Source organism: Aegilops tauschii, chromosome 1 (assembly GCF_002575655.3).
Source record: "Aegilops tauschii subsp. strangulata cultivar AL8/78 chromosome 1, Aet v6.0, whole genome shotgun sequence".
In the NCBI taxonomy this organism is placed as follows: Eukaryota; Viridiplantae; Streptophyta; class Magnoliopsida; order Poales; family Poaceae; genus Aegilops; species Aegilops tauschii.
The window spans coordinates 2,542,653-2,557,588 of record NC_053035.3 but is presented as its reverse complement, the minus strand read 5'-3'; the positions used below and the strand labels follow the sequence as shown (position 1 = coordinate 2,557,588).

Here is a 14,936-nt window from a genome sequence, read left to right as displayed (position 1 = left end):
TGGCCACTTGGAAAGTTGGAATCACATCATGCAGTTACCCGGGGCGGCCGACGATACCCGCCCCTACAGTGGCACCACCCCTGACTGCAGGAGCTACCTCACCAGATCCATCGTCGCCTAGCACCAGAGACATTGCACAGGGCCGCCGGACCCGCCTATAGAACAGCGTTGCCGACCGGGCCCATCTACAGCACGACATCACATCACCTCCTCCGCGCCATGTATGCCCCACCTTGCAGGCCCTCGTAGCACACGGAGGTCCCCGACCGCATCCACTCGCCGAGGCCGCATCCAGTGCATCACTCGGGATCACAAGGCCCCCGTCCAGTCCCATAATTCACCGCGATCACTGGTGCTACCACGTCTATCAGGCGCGGTTATAAGCCGCCATTAAGGAGATCAACCAAGCAGTGGATGAAGTTAAATGCCAAACGAAGGCGACGAGGAGGAGGTTGGCAGCATCGCAACAGCCGTGGCACAGCCCCACGATGTGCACACAGTTTCCGGGGCTCATGGTCGGTCAGACATGGCGAACGGACGCAGACGATTATTTAGACTAGGTTAGAGTATGGTTTAGTTAAAAAATGTATGAAATGTAATGAATGTGCTCCGCTTTATACGAAAATCATCCAATTTGCATAAAATTCGTTCGGTTTCCAAAAATGCAGTTTGAAATATTTATGCATAGCTTTGAATTACTGGCTCCCGCATCAGTGTCCGTGGACTGGTCACCCTGATCAGCGGATGGATGTGGTGTCCGGTTTGCGGGTCAGCATGGAAGATGCCGTTAGTTCTTGAACTAAAACCTGGGAAAATATTTTGAAACCTAGAGCAGGGAACAGTATAACTGTAGGACAAACGTCAGCAAGACTCCAAAAGTTGGCGAAATAGATAAATCCCGAACATTCGAATTTTAAGCATGGCAATCCGAACCTTTTCATGGCAACTTTAGTTAAGACGAGATTGATAAACATGGCAATTTTCTGACAAAAGAGATAAACTGGAACAAAGTTGCCCACCTCGCAACAACTAAATTTGCCATCGAAAAATGTTCGGGATTTATTGGGATCCAAAATTTGATCCCGAGAAGTTCAGAATTTCTTTGTTTTACTAACTTGTTGTGCATGTGGTACCTCGAAACTACTTTACTACCGAGACTTTTGTGTCCCATCCTTGCACGATGGTCGGTCCGATGGTGCGCTACACTTTATTTTATAGATGGATGGTTGGGTATGTAGCATCGTGCTAAAGTTCAAAAGTTCGTGCAATGAGCCTCCTATGCATAACAGCTCTCATGGCACCTAGACCAAATGTGTTTTTTTCTTTCAGTTTTGCATCTTCTTCTCGTATTTTTTTCTCGGTTATCACCTTTTGATAGTGGAACCCAATCCATTTTTTGGATCGATGTAAAAAACTTCAAAAGAAAAGCCTTCTTTTCTTTTTAGTAGCTGACGGGTCAGTCAAATTTCCTCTGCAGAGAACGTGTCTGCGCCAGCCACAACTCCATCCCATGACAAGCTTCTAGGTGGACTACTCTCGGCGTCATTCCAGGAATCCACCTGCGAGAGCCGATACAAGTCGTCCCTGTACCGGAAGCCATCGTCGCTCCCGCTCTCCCCGTACCTCGTGAAGAAGCTGCGGAGGTACGAGGCGTACCACAAAAAGTGCGGCCCTGGCACGCAGCGCTACCGGACGGCCGTCAAGCAGCTCCAGGCGGGGCGCAACGCCGACAGCTCCGAGTGCAAGTATGTGGTGTGGTTCCCCTTGAACGGTCTCGGCAACCGCATGCTCGCCATCGCCTCCACCTTCCTCTACGCGCTGCTCTCCGGCCGGGTCATGCTCGTCAATGTGCCGCAGGAGCAGGAGGGACTCTTTTGCGAGCCCTTCCCGGGCACCTCCTGGGTGCTCCCCGACGGGTTCCCGGAGGGGAATCCGATGAAGCTCTACGCTGGTGCGCCGGAGAGCTACGTCAACATGCTCAAGAATAATGTGATCCAATACGACACACCGGCGTCATCCCTTCCGGCACACGTGTACCTCCACCTCGAGCAGATCGGGCAGAGGCTGTCCGACAACATCTTCTGCGACGACGACCAGCGGCTTCTCGGCAAGTTCGGCTGGATGATACTCAAGTCCGACAGCTACTTCGCGATGGGGCTGTTCCTGACACCCATGTACGACAAGGAGCTGGCGAGGATGTTCCCGTACAAGGAGGCGGTGTTCCACCACCTCGGTCGGTACCTCTTGCACCCGACCAACAGGGTGTGGGGGATCGTGAGAAGGTACTACGAGGCATACCTCGCGGGGGTGGATGAGAAGATCGGGTTCCAGATCAGGATCTTCCCGGAGAGGCCGGTCAAGTTCGAGAACATGTACGACCAGCTCACCAGGTGCATCAAGGAGCAGCGGCTGCTGCCGGAGCTCGGAAAGGCGGAGCCGGCGGCGAACGCGTCTGGCGATGGGAAGGTGAAGGCCGTGCTGATCGTGTCCCTGTACTCGGGATACTACGACAAGATCCGGGGCATGTACTACGAGAACCCGACCAAGACAGGGGAGATCGTGGCGGTTTACCAGCCGAGCCACCAGGAGAAGCAGGAGTCCGCCTCCAACGAGCACAACCAGAAGGCACTGGCGGAGATCTACCTGCTCAGCTACTGCGACAAAATCGCCACGAGCACCTGGTCCACGTTCGGGTATGTTGCCTACGGCTTCGCCGGCGTAAAGCCGTGGATCCTGCTCCGGCCGGACTGGGACAAGGAGATGTCCGACGTCGTGTGCGTCCGGTCCACGTCCGTTGAGCCGTGCCTGCACTCGCCGCCCATCCTCGGGTGCCGGGCGAGGGAGGAGGTCGACGTGGCCCGTGTCAAGCCATACGTCCGGCACTGCGAGGACGTCCGGTCCGGTCTCAAGCTGTTCAATAGCTAAACATGGAGCTAGTATCGTGTTCTGTTTCGCTCCATGTTGCGAAAACGGCATAAGTACGGTTTTTCTAAAGTTGTCTTCTTTCCCAACTGGAATAATTAGGTGTTTGGGGTTGTCCTTCAATTCCTTTCGTACTGTATTCAAACTGGAAATTACTCCATCCGTGAGTAAATGAAATTTCGAAACTCAGATAAAGTCTGATTCATAGCGCTCGCCAAATCACCACGAGCGTCAGATCACATGCCTGCTCACAAAGAAAAAGAGTCATGTATGCATAGTTTTTACACGCCCGGCGATAAAAGAACATCAGTCCGGCAGTCCCAGCTTCCACGCTCCAGGTGACGTCAGTGTTGCGTAGGCCGCTTCCGTCTCGTTCCCTCCCTATCCTCATGCACCTCACTTCCTTTCTGCGATGATGAGCTCATGAAGGGTTATCAAACGGAAGGAGATCCAAAATGGTATAACATAAAGGACATCCTAGAGAAATATTTCGCTTGTAACACTAGAAAAACACACATTGCCTAGTAAGAATATGTAAGCCAAGTGCTGAAACTAGGGTTTTTGGCTTATGCGAACCCAAGCCGAGTATGCACCTGAGGGCACACAACGAACATGCATGACTCGGCGTGTATGTTGTCAACCCAGTGACCTCGGCTTAATACAAATACATGGCGTACACTCAGGTAAGCCGAACTTTCCCCGCCGAAACACTCGGTTTATATCTCAACTCAGGGCAAACCGTACCTGCCACGTGGCCCGCACGCCGCCCGCTGACGGCTCTGTGATGGCACTGTCGGTAAGCCGAGTACCCGGTATAATACACTCGGCTTACGGAGCACAAAATACAAATATTGCAAGAAATAAAATTGGTGAGTTGGACTTATAACTATTACTTGTTGCATTTCTTTTCATTTCCCCTATTTCTCACACATTCTATCTACGTTAGTTTTCATCGCGCTATCGATCTCATTTCATCATTGTTAGAAAAAACAAAGACACGTACTCGATCTACCGAGGACTAAAAGTAATCGCACGAAAACGACACAGAGATTTGTTAATGGGATTCACCGATTGGGATATATAACACCACTTGAAAGGTGATAGTTGGGAAGACTCGGAGAGCTGAAAGTCAACCAACAAGCCGGAATAGTGATATGTGTGTTGGCATCCTCGAATTTAACACACATATCCTTGTAGTTTGCGATGACATCCTAGAATTCCATATATACGTATACATTGTGTGGTAGAAGGTGCTAGCATCATTTTCGAGGTTATGGCTTCCACCGATGACGTAGCTTCCTCTAGGGTCAACTCCACACTCAAGGAGTCATGCGGCATTGAGGACCGCTTGGCGACCCTCCTTAAGGAGAACCCGCAGCTCATCCGTATTAAGTTTTTTGTCGATCTGCCGACGAAGGAAGCAACACCTAAGGAGGGTGTCAACCCTTTGCCACTGACTCCAGCGACCACCATTCCCGACGATGCTTGCTCCTCCACTGAGACGGAGATCCCCACCATCTCCGACTCCATGTTTACCGGCTTCACAGACTACCAGTCTGATTAGAGCTCCGTTTTAAGAGGAGCCTTGTTAGATAGTTTGATGCTGATGTCGTGAATGTAGTTGCTGATGTCTATTATGAGTATAACTTGAGTAGAACTTGTAATGTTGTATTTGGGTATATGAATCATTAATGCTTATGGTGGCTATGTTACTTGTGGTCTTCTAAACTTCTGTTGATTCTCCTGTTTTGCTTGTTCAAATCATATTCTTCTATTGGTAGATGAGGTGATTTTTCTCCACTGCGACCCGTCAGCAGGTGCTCTCAACATGCCGTCTTTCTCACGGTCCTCTCTGTGCCATCGCATCAACTTGGCCTACTCTTTGTTTCCAAACAGGCGTTTCAACCGTGGTATTATAGGAGCATACCACATCACCTTGGCAGGAACCCTCTTCCTGGGGTGCTCGCCGTCAACATCACTAGGGTCATCTCGTCTGATCTTATACCGCAATGCACTACATATCGGGCATGCGTTCAAATCCTCGTACGCACCGCGGTAGAGGATGCAGTCATTAGGGCATGCATGTATCTTCTGCACCTGCAATCCTGCAGGGCACACAACCTTCTTTGCTGCATACGTACTGTCGGGCAATTCGTTATCCTTTGGAAGCTTCTTCAATATTTTCAGTAGCTTCTCAAATCCTTTGTCAGGCACACCATTCTCCGCCTTCCACTGCAGCATTTCCTTTTGACTTTCTCAATTGGGGTACAAACCTTTTTTGTGATCCTCTAACATGCGATCGAACTTCAGCTTCTCCTTTTGACTTTCGCACTGTCTCCTTGCATCAACAATGACCCGGCGGAGATCATCATCGGGCACATCGCCTGGTTCCTCTTGATCTTCAGCAGCTTCCCCCATTGCAGCATCACCGTATTCTGGGGTCACATAGTTGTCATCGTCCTCTTCTTCTTCGCTGTCTTCCATCATAACCCCTATTTCTCCGTGCTTGGTCCAAACATTATAATGTGGCATGAAACCCTTATAAAGCAGGTGGGTGTGAAGGGTTTTCGAGTCAGGGTAAGACTTCACATTCCCACATATAGGGCATGGACAAAAGATAAAACAATTCTGCTTGTTTGCCTCAGCCACTTCGAGAAAATTATGCACGCCCTTAATGTACTCGGAGGTGTGTCTATCACCGTACATCCATTGTCGGTTCATCTGCGTGCATATTATATATAATTAAGTGTGTCAAACACCATTACAGAACATCATGAATTGATAAGTGACCAAATTCATAGAAGTTCATCATCACATTAAAACCAAAGTACATACATAGTTCTCATTGAACAACATATAGCTCTCCAGGGCATCTAATTAAACCATATATCCATACATTGAACTATGTAAAACATTTCAATGCAACAACAAATGCGATCATAATCGCAACCAAGGTAACAATTGACCCAACGACATAATGATACCAAGCCTCGGTATGAATTGCATATTTTCTAATCTTTCTAATCTTCAAGCGCATTGCATCCATCTTGATCTTGTGATCAACTACGACATCCGCAACATGCAACTCCAATATCATCTTCTCCACCTTAATTTTTATTATTTTTTCCTTCAAGTAATTGTTTTCTTCTTCAACTAAATATAACCTCTCGACAATAGGGTCGGTTGGAATTTCCGGTTCACATACCTCCTAGATAAATAAAATCTATGTCACGTTGGTCGGCATAATTGTCATAAACAATAAATGAACCAAATAGTTATAAAGGATAATATATACCACATCCAAATCATAGACAGAACGAGGGCCGACGGGGGCGGATACCAAAACCATCGCACTATATAATAAGAAGCAATAATAAAAGTAAGAAAATTATACAAGTATCTATCTAAGCATACAAGTAAGAATTTTTTCCTTTCAGAAAGAAGATAAGAACAAGAGGCACACCAAGGTGGTGCCGGTGACGAGATCAGCATGGGCGATCGACGGCGGTGAAGATGGGGACGGGACGTGACGGACCGCTAAACCTAGACAAATATTGAGGAAAATGGAGTTTGGAGGTCGAGCTTGGAGAGGAGAAAGCTTAAGTAGTGTGGCTCGGGCATTTCATCGAACACCTCATGTGCATAGGAGGTGAGCTAGAGCATCACAAAGCCCACCCCTTGCCGGCCAGAAAAACCAGAGCAGTGTGGAGTGACCTGCTCGCCGGCGAGAGGGTATATATAGGCAGATCATTGGTCCCGGTTGGTGGCTCGAACCGGGACCAAAGGACACCCTTTGGTCCCGGTTCAAGCCACCAACCAGGACCGATGGTGGTGGGCCAGGAGCGAGGCACATTGGTCCCGGTTCGAGCCAAGAACCGGGACCAAAGGTGCCAGATGAACCGGAACCAATGCCCCACGATGGCCCGGCCGGCCCCCTGGCCTCACGAACCGGGACCTATGCCCCCATGGGTCCCGGTTCTGGGCTGAACCAGGACTAATGGGCTGGCCTGGACTGAACCAAAGCCCTGTTTTCTACTAGTGGTTGTCAATCCCTTCATGGTTAATTGTAAGAGTGAGACCTCATAGAGATAGATAAACGGTAAAGTAAATATTTTTGGTATTTTTGGTTTATAGATCGGAAAGTAAAAGATTGCAAAATAGTAGATCGGAAACTTGTAAGATGTAAACGAGATTCAATATAATGGAAAAGAGACCCGGGGTAGGTTTCACTAGTGGCTTCCCTCAAGATAGCAAATGTTGTGTGAACAAATTACTGTCGAGCAATTGATAGAAGAGCGCAAAGTTATGACGATATCTAAGGCAATGATCATGAACATAGGCATCACATCCGTGTGAAGTAGACTGAAACGATTCTGCATCTACTACTATTACTCCACACATCGACCGACTTTTGCCTTCATCTAGAATATTAAGTTCATAAAGAACATATTAATGCATTAAGTAAGATGACATGATCTAGAGGAATTAACTCAAGCAATATGATGAGCACCCCTTCTTTTTATCCTCGATGGCAACAACACTAGTAGAAAATAGGGCTTAGGTCACAGGGCAGTTTTCACATTAGCCCCGGTTCAGTCACGAACCGGGACTAATCTGAGCATTGGTCCCGGTTCGTGAGCCCAGGGGGCCGGCCGGGGCCTCGTGGGCATTGGTCCCGGTTCGTATGGACCCTTTGGTCCCGGTTGGTGGTACAAACCGGAACCAATGGGCCACGCTCCTGGCCCACCACCCTTTAGTCCCGGTTCATACCACAAACCGGGACTAAAGGGCTGGTCCCAGTTGCGGCCAGTGTTTAGTCCCACCACGCCAACCGAAGGGCGCTCACACCAGTTTATAAGCCCGTCCCTCTATGCCTTGTTGAGCTTCTATGAAAGTGAAAATAGATGCCCTTATACAGGAAATTTGACTTAAATTCATAGTAAATTTCATAGAAATTTTGTATGAATTTAGGTTGAATTTTCTCTATAAGTGCATCTATGTTCATTTTTTATATTTATAAAATAAATAAACCTTAATAACATAAATAAAACTAAATAAACCTTAATAAAATAAAATAAAATAAACTATAGTAACTACAATAAATAAACCTTATTTAATTAAGTAAAAATAGCAGCAAGTAAAATAAATAAAAATAGCAGCAGTAAAATAAATAACAATAAAATAATTAAAGTAAAAGACATAAGTAATTAGAAATAAAATAAATAAGTTTTTTGTTGTAAGTAGAAAGAAAACCTTTTCAGAGTTCATTTGAAATGCTTTTCAATTTTAGGGTCTTATAGCTCAAAATAATTAGTAAATGCATGAAAAATAACAAATGAAGTCAGAAAGGATTGACAAATGATGATGTGGCTTTGAATGGTGCATTTTGAACACACAAAAAGTCAGGAGTTCAAATAAGTTTTAAAAAATAAAATCTCTTTGTAACAGACGAGTTTCTGGATGAAATCCTGATACTTTGAAGGAGATTGTCCGTTTTGTACACGAAGTGCATCCAGTTTTTGCCGTAACCCTCTCAACTTTCTTGCACATGCTATGTGGATGAAATGATGATATCATGCCAACTTTCAACCTTTTCAGAGTTCATTTGAAATGCTTTTCAATTTTAGGGTCTTATAGCTCAAAATAATTAGTAAATGCATGAGAAATAACAAATGAAGTCAGAAAGGATTGAAAAATGATGATGTGGCTTTGAATGGTGCATTTTGAACACACAAAAAGTCAGGAGTTCAAATAAGTTTTAAAAAATGAAATCCCTTTGTAACATACGAGTTCCGTCTGAAATCCTGATACTCTGAAAGAGATTGTCCGTTTTGTACACGAAGTGCATCCAGTTTTTGCCGTAACCCTCTCAACTTTCTTGCACATGCTATGTGGATGAAATGATGATATCATGCCAACTTTCAACCTTTTCAGAGTTCATTTGAAATGCTTTTCAATTTTAGGGTCTTATAGCTCAAAATAATTAGTAAATGCATGAAAAATAACAAATGAAGTCAGAAAGGATTGAAAAATGATGATGTGTCTTTGAATGGTGCATTTTGAACACACAAAAAGTCAGGAGTTCAAATAAGGTTTAAAAAATGAAATCCCTTTGTAACACACGAGTTTCCGGATGAAATCCTGATACTTTGAAAGAGATTGTCCGTTTTGTACACGAAGTGCATCCAGTTTTTGCCGTAACCCTCTCAACTTTCTTGCACATGCTATGTGGATGAAATGACGATATCATGCCAACTTTCAACCTTTTCAGAGTTCATTTGAAATGCTTTTCAATTTTAGGGTCTTATAGTTCAAAATAATTAGTAAATGCATGAAAAATAACAAATGAAGTCAAAAAGGATTGAAAAATGATGATGTGGCTTTGAATGGTGCATTTTGAACACACAAAAAGTCAGGAGTTCAAATTAGGTTTAAAAAATGAAATCCCTTTGTAACACACGAGTTTACGGATGAAATTTAAACTATTCAAATTTGGAAACTAATGGATTAACAGAAAGTTTATAATTATTATGAGCTAAAAGCAAAAAGAATAAAAAATAAAGCAAAAATCAAAAGAAAATAAATAATTCAAAAAACAAAAAAATACTGGAAAAAATAAAAAAATGTCGCCTAATGGGCCACACAGCCTGCATACGACTAGAAACCCATCTGCACATGGGCCAGGATGCAGGCCCGCAGGCCCAATAGGCCCAACATGGCAATGACAAAGGTAGGCATGTATAATGCCTGCATATTAGAGAGGAGCTCAGCACCTGAGCTGCAGCGCAGCTTATAAACAGGTGCTGAGCTCTCTCAGCTAGCGAGGTGGGACTAAACTTCCCACCGCACCGCGCCAGCACATTAGTCCCGCTTGGTGGCTCCAACCGGAACCAATGCTCCCCTTTGGTCCCGGTTGGTGCCACCAACCGGGACCAAAGCCCTCTGCTTCCCGCCCTTTGCGCTGGTGAAAAGAGGCCTTTAGTCCCGGTTGGTGGCACCAACCGGGACCAAAGGGTGGGTATTGGTTCCGGTTGGAGCCACCAACCGGGACCAAAGCCTTTGCTATATAAGTAGCACTTTGGAAATTTTCTGATTTCCATCGCCAGTGTCCCCCCGCCCGACGACGCCGCGAGCTCGATCTACGCCGCCAGGCTGCCCCATCGTCGTCGCCGTCGCCCGTGCCCCCGAGCCCACGCCATCGCCCGTCCCCGTCGTCCTCCGCCGCGCGCCCCCGAGCCGTCGCCCCGTATACGTCACCGTCGCCACCCTCCGCCCCCGGCCCGCCGCGGTCGCCGTTGCCCTCCGCCACCCTGTGAGCGCCGCCCTGATCCCCTCCTCCTCCTCCCTGTAATGGCCGCCGCCGCTGCCGCCGCGCCCCCTAGCTATAGTACTGTACGTAGTTTAATTTAGATTTGTAATTTAGTTGTATTAATTTGGATGTGTAGTTAGATGTGTAGTTAATTTAGTTGTTGTAATTTAGATGTATTAATTTAGATGTGTAGTTTAGATTTTTCATATTTAGAAGTCATTTATGTATGTTCATATTTAGAAGAAAAAGAAGGAGAGAAAAAAGGAAAATAAGAAGAGGAAGAAGGAGAAGAAGAAGAAGAATAAGAAGAAGAGGAGAGGAAGTAGAGGAGAAATAAATAAGAAGATGAAAAAGAAGAAAAAAAAGAGTAGAAGAAGAAGGAATAGAGGAGAAGAAGAAGAAATAGAATAATATATTTCTTCTTCTTCTCCTCTATTCCTTCTTCTTCTCCTCTTTTTTTCTTTTTTTTCTTCGATCTCCTCCTCTATTCCTTTCTATTTCTCCTCTTTTTTTCGTCTTCTTCCTCTTCTTATTTTTTATCGGGTATGTCGTTGTCGATATATGTACCCCCCTCCCCGATAACTTTTAGTAAGTACTACTTAGAAAGTGTTTAATAGAATTAGTTAGAAAAATAATAGAACTAGTTAAACTAGCTAGTTTATTTGTAGTAAGTACTACTTTATTCTATTTATAGTAAGGAAATTAATAGAACTAGTTTGTTTTTTTAGTTAAAGCAATTATTCCCGCATCGACGTCGACGATGCCTATCCCGCATCCTCGTCGTCGACTCGGCGGAGGAGGCCGGCTTGATCAGAGGGGCCATGTCCGGGACTGGGCTCCGCCGGGCTGGTTTTGGGAGGTGCTACCTTCCGGTGGGCGTAGGTTGGTGAGGAACCAGCCCGTCGTTGAGGAGGACCAGCACGTCCGTCGCTACATGGTTGCGTTGGAGGGCAGGTTCGACAATACCTGGCAGGTTCTTCAGGGATCTCACTGGAGCTATGATCCTGTGATGGTTCCGTCCCTTTGGGTGTCCACCGCCCGCGCCGATACCCGTCGGGCGCTACTGTTCTAGCTGTACTAGCGATGCTATATGTATGATAGTATTCGAGGTGTATTAGTGATAATATTCGGCGATGTACGGACGCATGGAGATGATGTAGTTTTTCTTATAATTGAATGCATCCTAATTTGAATACTACTTTATTTTGTGATTTGATTTTGCTTATTGAATGCTCAAAGTGGAAAACTACTCCGATCCTACTTTGAATGCTAAAATTGGAGAGCACTATGATTAGTTGATAGCTTATAGGGTTTTTGTTTTCGCAGAAATCTAGGAGCCCCCCGGGCCCCTCCATCATCCCCGCCCCCTCCGACATCGAGGTGAGACCAGCCAAATCCTCTTTTAGAAAGATAATTAAACGATATTTCGGGTTGACTGTAAGTCTGTCGAGTCTCCACCATATATGAGAGGACGAAGAATCCCGACTGTTGTCGTGGGGGTAGCTTCTCCTTCGTTCCCGTGTGCTAGAAAATTTGGTGTAATGCACTCGAGAACGAAAGGAGGAGCTACCATCACCGACAGTCGCAAATGTCAGAGAGGAATCAGTGAGGGAGAGTTCCACCATATATATATGAGAGGACGAAGAATCCCGACTGTTGTCGTGGGGGTCGCTTCTCCTTTGTTCCCGTGTGCTAGCTAGACATTTTGGTGTAATGCACACGGGGACAAAGGGAGGAGCGACCATCTCCAACGGTCGAATGTATACACCACGTGAGCTGAGAGTTTTCAAGAAAAGACTCGACAAACCGATAGTCAACCCGTGATGAATAATAATGATCTAACTTAGGTTTTTTAGTACATGTATTTAATTGTAGATGTTTAATATTTGAATTATATATGAACATAGGAAATGTCGTACTCGGACGACGAAAGTCTCCCGGGGGAGTGCGACTGGTGCCACGACGACCGAGGTCAGTGCGACAGGCCTCACCTGGACGAAGATCGGCGCTTCAGTATTAAGCTGGAGGAGACGTTCGATGTTGAAACGGTACGCAACGACGACAAGTGTTATTTTTTCGTAACTAAGCACGACTTCAACTATTTCAACGTGTACTTTTCATCTTTTACAATTCGGCTAGCTTATCCCATGCCATGCAAGACGCTACGTCTTGGAATGGATGGGTTTTGAAGACCATGAAAGTATGGAAACAAATAAAATTCACCTAAGGATCCATCATGATATAGATTTTGAAGTAAAGCTGTATAATTCTGAGAGCGTAACCCATTTTGGTTGCAAAAATTGGGAAGCATTTTGCAAGATGTATGGTTTTGATGAGGGTATGCTTGTCACCATGGATCTTGGTGATCCTGACATCGAGCAAGACAATATGGACATTTGGGTCCTTGTTGATACGCCTCCAATTCTACCGCTATGTGAGTTTCTCAAACATAGTTATTAGCTAATTTATATTGTTCATTTCAAAATAGTTGACAACTTATTTTTATTGACAGCTTATTTTGATTGTTCAAACAATGTGCGGAACATGGTAGACAGAACCTACTACACCGATGGCTCTGAGTTAACTTATAAGGAGAAAACTCATCTGGTCGGATTTTGTACTGATATTGAGAATTACAATATCTACAATCAAACTCCTCATCATTATGGTCCTCCATACGTGCCACTAGTGCACGTGTTGAACTACGGTAACTACTATGGAGATACCCTGGTAAGATTTCTTACTATTAGGACATCCGTGCATATTTTGCATAGTTCTAAAACTAGTGCATTATCATTGCTAACTATGAAGTTATTACTATGTTTTTCAACAGATAATCCCAGAGGATTGTGTGCCTCATTTGATGTATCAGAATGGTAGGCTTGATGTTTTGAATATACAACCAGGTCATCCTACGAATCTCAACTGTCCATACCGGATTTCTAAAAGAAGTGGAGACATGCAAATCAAAGAATGGAAAAAATGTATGGACAGTCACAAGGAGCTTCTTGGAAGCAAAAGGAAGCGAGGCGCAAGAATTGGAGACAGGATGATCTCCATTCTCCATAATGGAGAGTCAGGGTCTATATTGTTTTATGCTATTTTACCTTAAAGAGGGTATTTCGGTCCTACCTAATACTGATGATCTTGTGCTAAGAACAATTAAGTAGGGTTGGTTCGATGACTGTGAGGATGATGATCGTATGACTTGTTATTAATAACGAGTAGAAGTTGTATGATGATGATTAGTAGGACTTGTTATTATATATGATGATGCATGATGCGTGCATGAAGAGTTATTATATATCAGCGGGTGAAATGAACATGGATTGGATTGAAGTGAAGGCAACATGCATGTGGTTCGTGTCGAAAGTAGTACAATCCAAACTTGATCAAGTCCGGATTAGTATTACTTTCGACATGCACCACATGTTGCCTTCACTTCAATCTAAGCCATGTTTAGGCATAGCAGTACGTAGCGTTGGTAAACCAAGCACGGAGATATAAGAGAGGACACTTCTCTCTAATAGCTACCTAATAACAACCTAATTTAACCCCCCAAAATGTAGGAGATATGCCCTAGAGGCAATAATAAATGATATTATTTATCTCCGAGTTCATAATTATGTTTATGTTCCATGCTATAACTGCTATGGTTCTCGAGTCTGCAATAACCACGAGGCTCGGAGGAAGACTCATATGCACGTGTGGAATAATAAATGGTAAAATGTATTCCTAGTCTGGCCTCTAAGACTAGCTCAAGTGTTGCATGATGGTTATGTTTTCCTGATCATGGGCATGTCTATGTTACCAACCTTGAGGGCATAATGTTAAGAGAACATTTGTGTTGAATCGACCCGGAATGATGTTATGCTATGAGATTGATTCGTCACAAGTTTATTGGTACATAACACAGAGATGGTTAACGTTTGCATGATTCCTTAGACCATGAGAGTATCGAGTTTCATCATGCTTGCTTCATGAACTTTGGGGTTTGTTAAACGTCATCCGTAAATGGGTGGCTATTACGGCGGCTTACGGGTTGATGGAAAAGTGTGTCAAGTAACTTGATAGCTCAAGATTGGGATTTTCTCCTCCGACGATGGAGAGATATCTCTGGGCCCTCTCGGTGTTACGGTATCCATCATCGTCTGGCCAGACACTTTGTGATTTGATCACGGGGATGCCGGAACACGATAACGAGAAAAGAGAACAATACCGGTAAAGAGGTAACTTGCATAGTGGACAAGTTGTTGATCCACGGGAATGCCAACATGTCTCTCCTTGGGTATTTGTAACATATCGCGAAGCAACAGGAATAGCACACGGCAACTGGAGGTTCACTCGAATATTTATTCGTGTGGGTATAGGGGTCAATATGGGTGTCCATGGCTCCGATGTTGATCATTGATCAGAAGGGGCTCCGGGTCATGTCTATACTTCACCGAACCTATAGGGTCACACGCTTAAGGATCATCTATCTGCTGAATACTAGACAGGGAGTCTGAGAGAAAATCACCGAAAAAGTTTCGGACACCGAAAAGTTTCGGACAGCGGAATCGTACCGCAGAGAGAGGTCATCGGATAAGTTTCGATGATACCGAAAAGTTGTTTCGGGATACACCATTAAGTCAAATTGGTTTCGGCACATGCCTGATAATTCTTGGAGGATGCCAGAATCATTCTGGAAGCTTTTTGGAATTTT

General features: G+C 44.9%; 1 protein-coding gene across 1 annotated transcript; it reads left to right on the top strand.

Moving 5' to 3' along the window:
• Nucleotides 1–1,680: 1,680 nt before the first annotated feature.
• LOC141026024 (galactoside 2-alpha-L-fucosyltransferase-like) lies at nt 1,681–3,045 on the top strand. Its single transcript, XM_073501982.1, has one exon. It carries the CDS (start codon nt 1,786–1,788, stop codon nt 2,923–2,925), a length of 1,140 nt encoding a protein of 379 aa, XP_073358083.1. The 5' UTR covers nt 1,681–1,785; the 3' UTR covers nt 2,926–3,045.
• Nucleotides 3,046–14,936: the final 11,891 nt, after the last annotated feature.

Coding starts and splice junctions, on each gene's coding strand:
- LOC141026024 (XM_073501982.1), top strand. CDS start 1,786: ATGCTCGCCATCGCCTCCACCTTCCTCTACGCGCTGCTCTCCGGCCGG.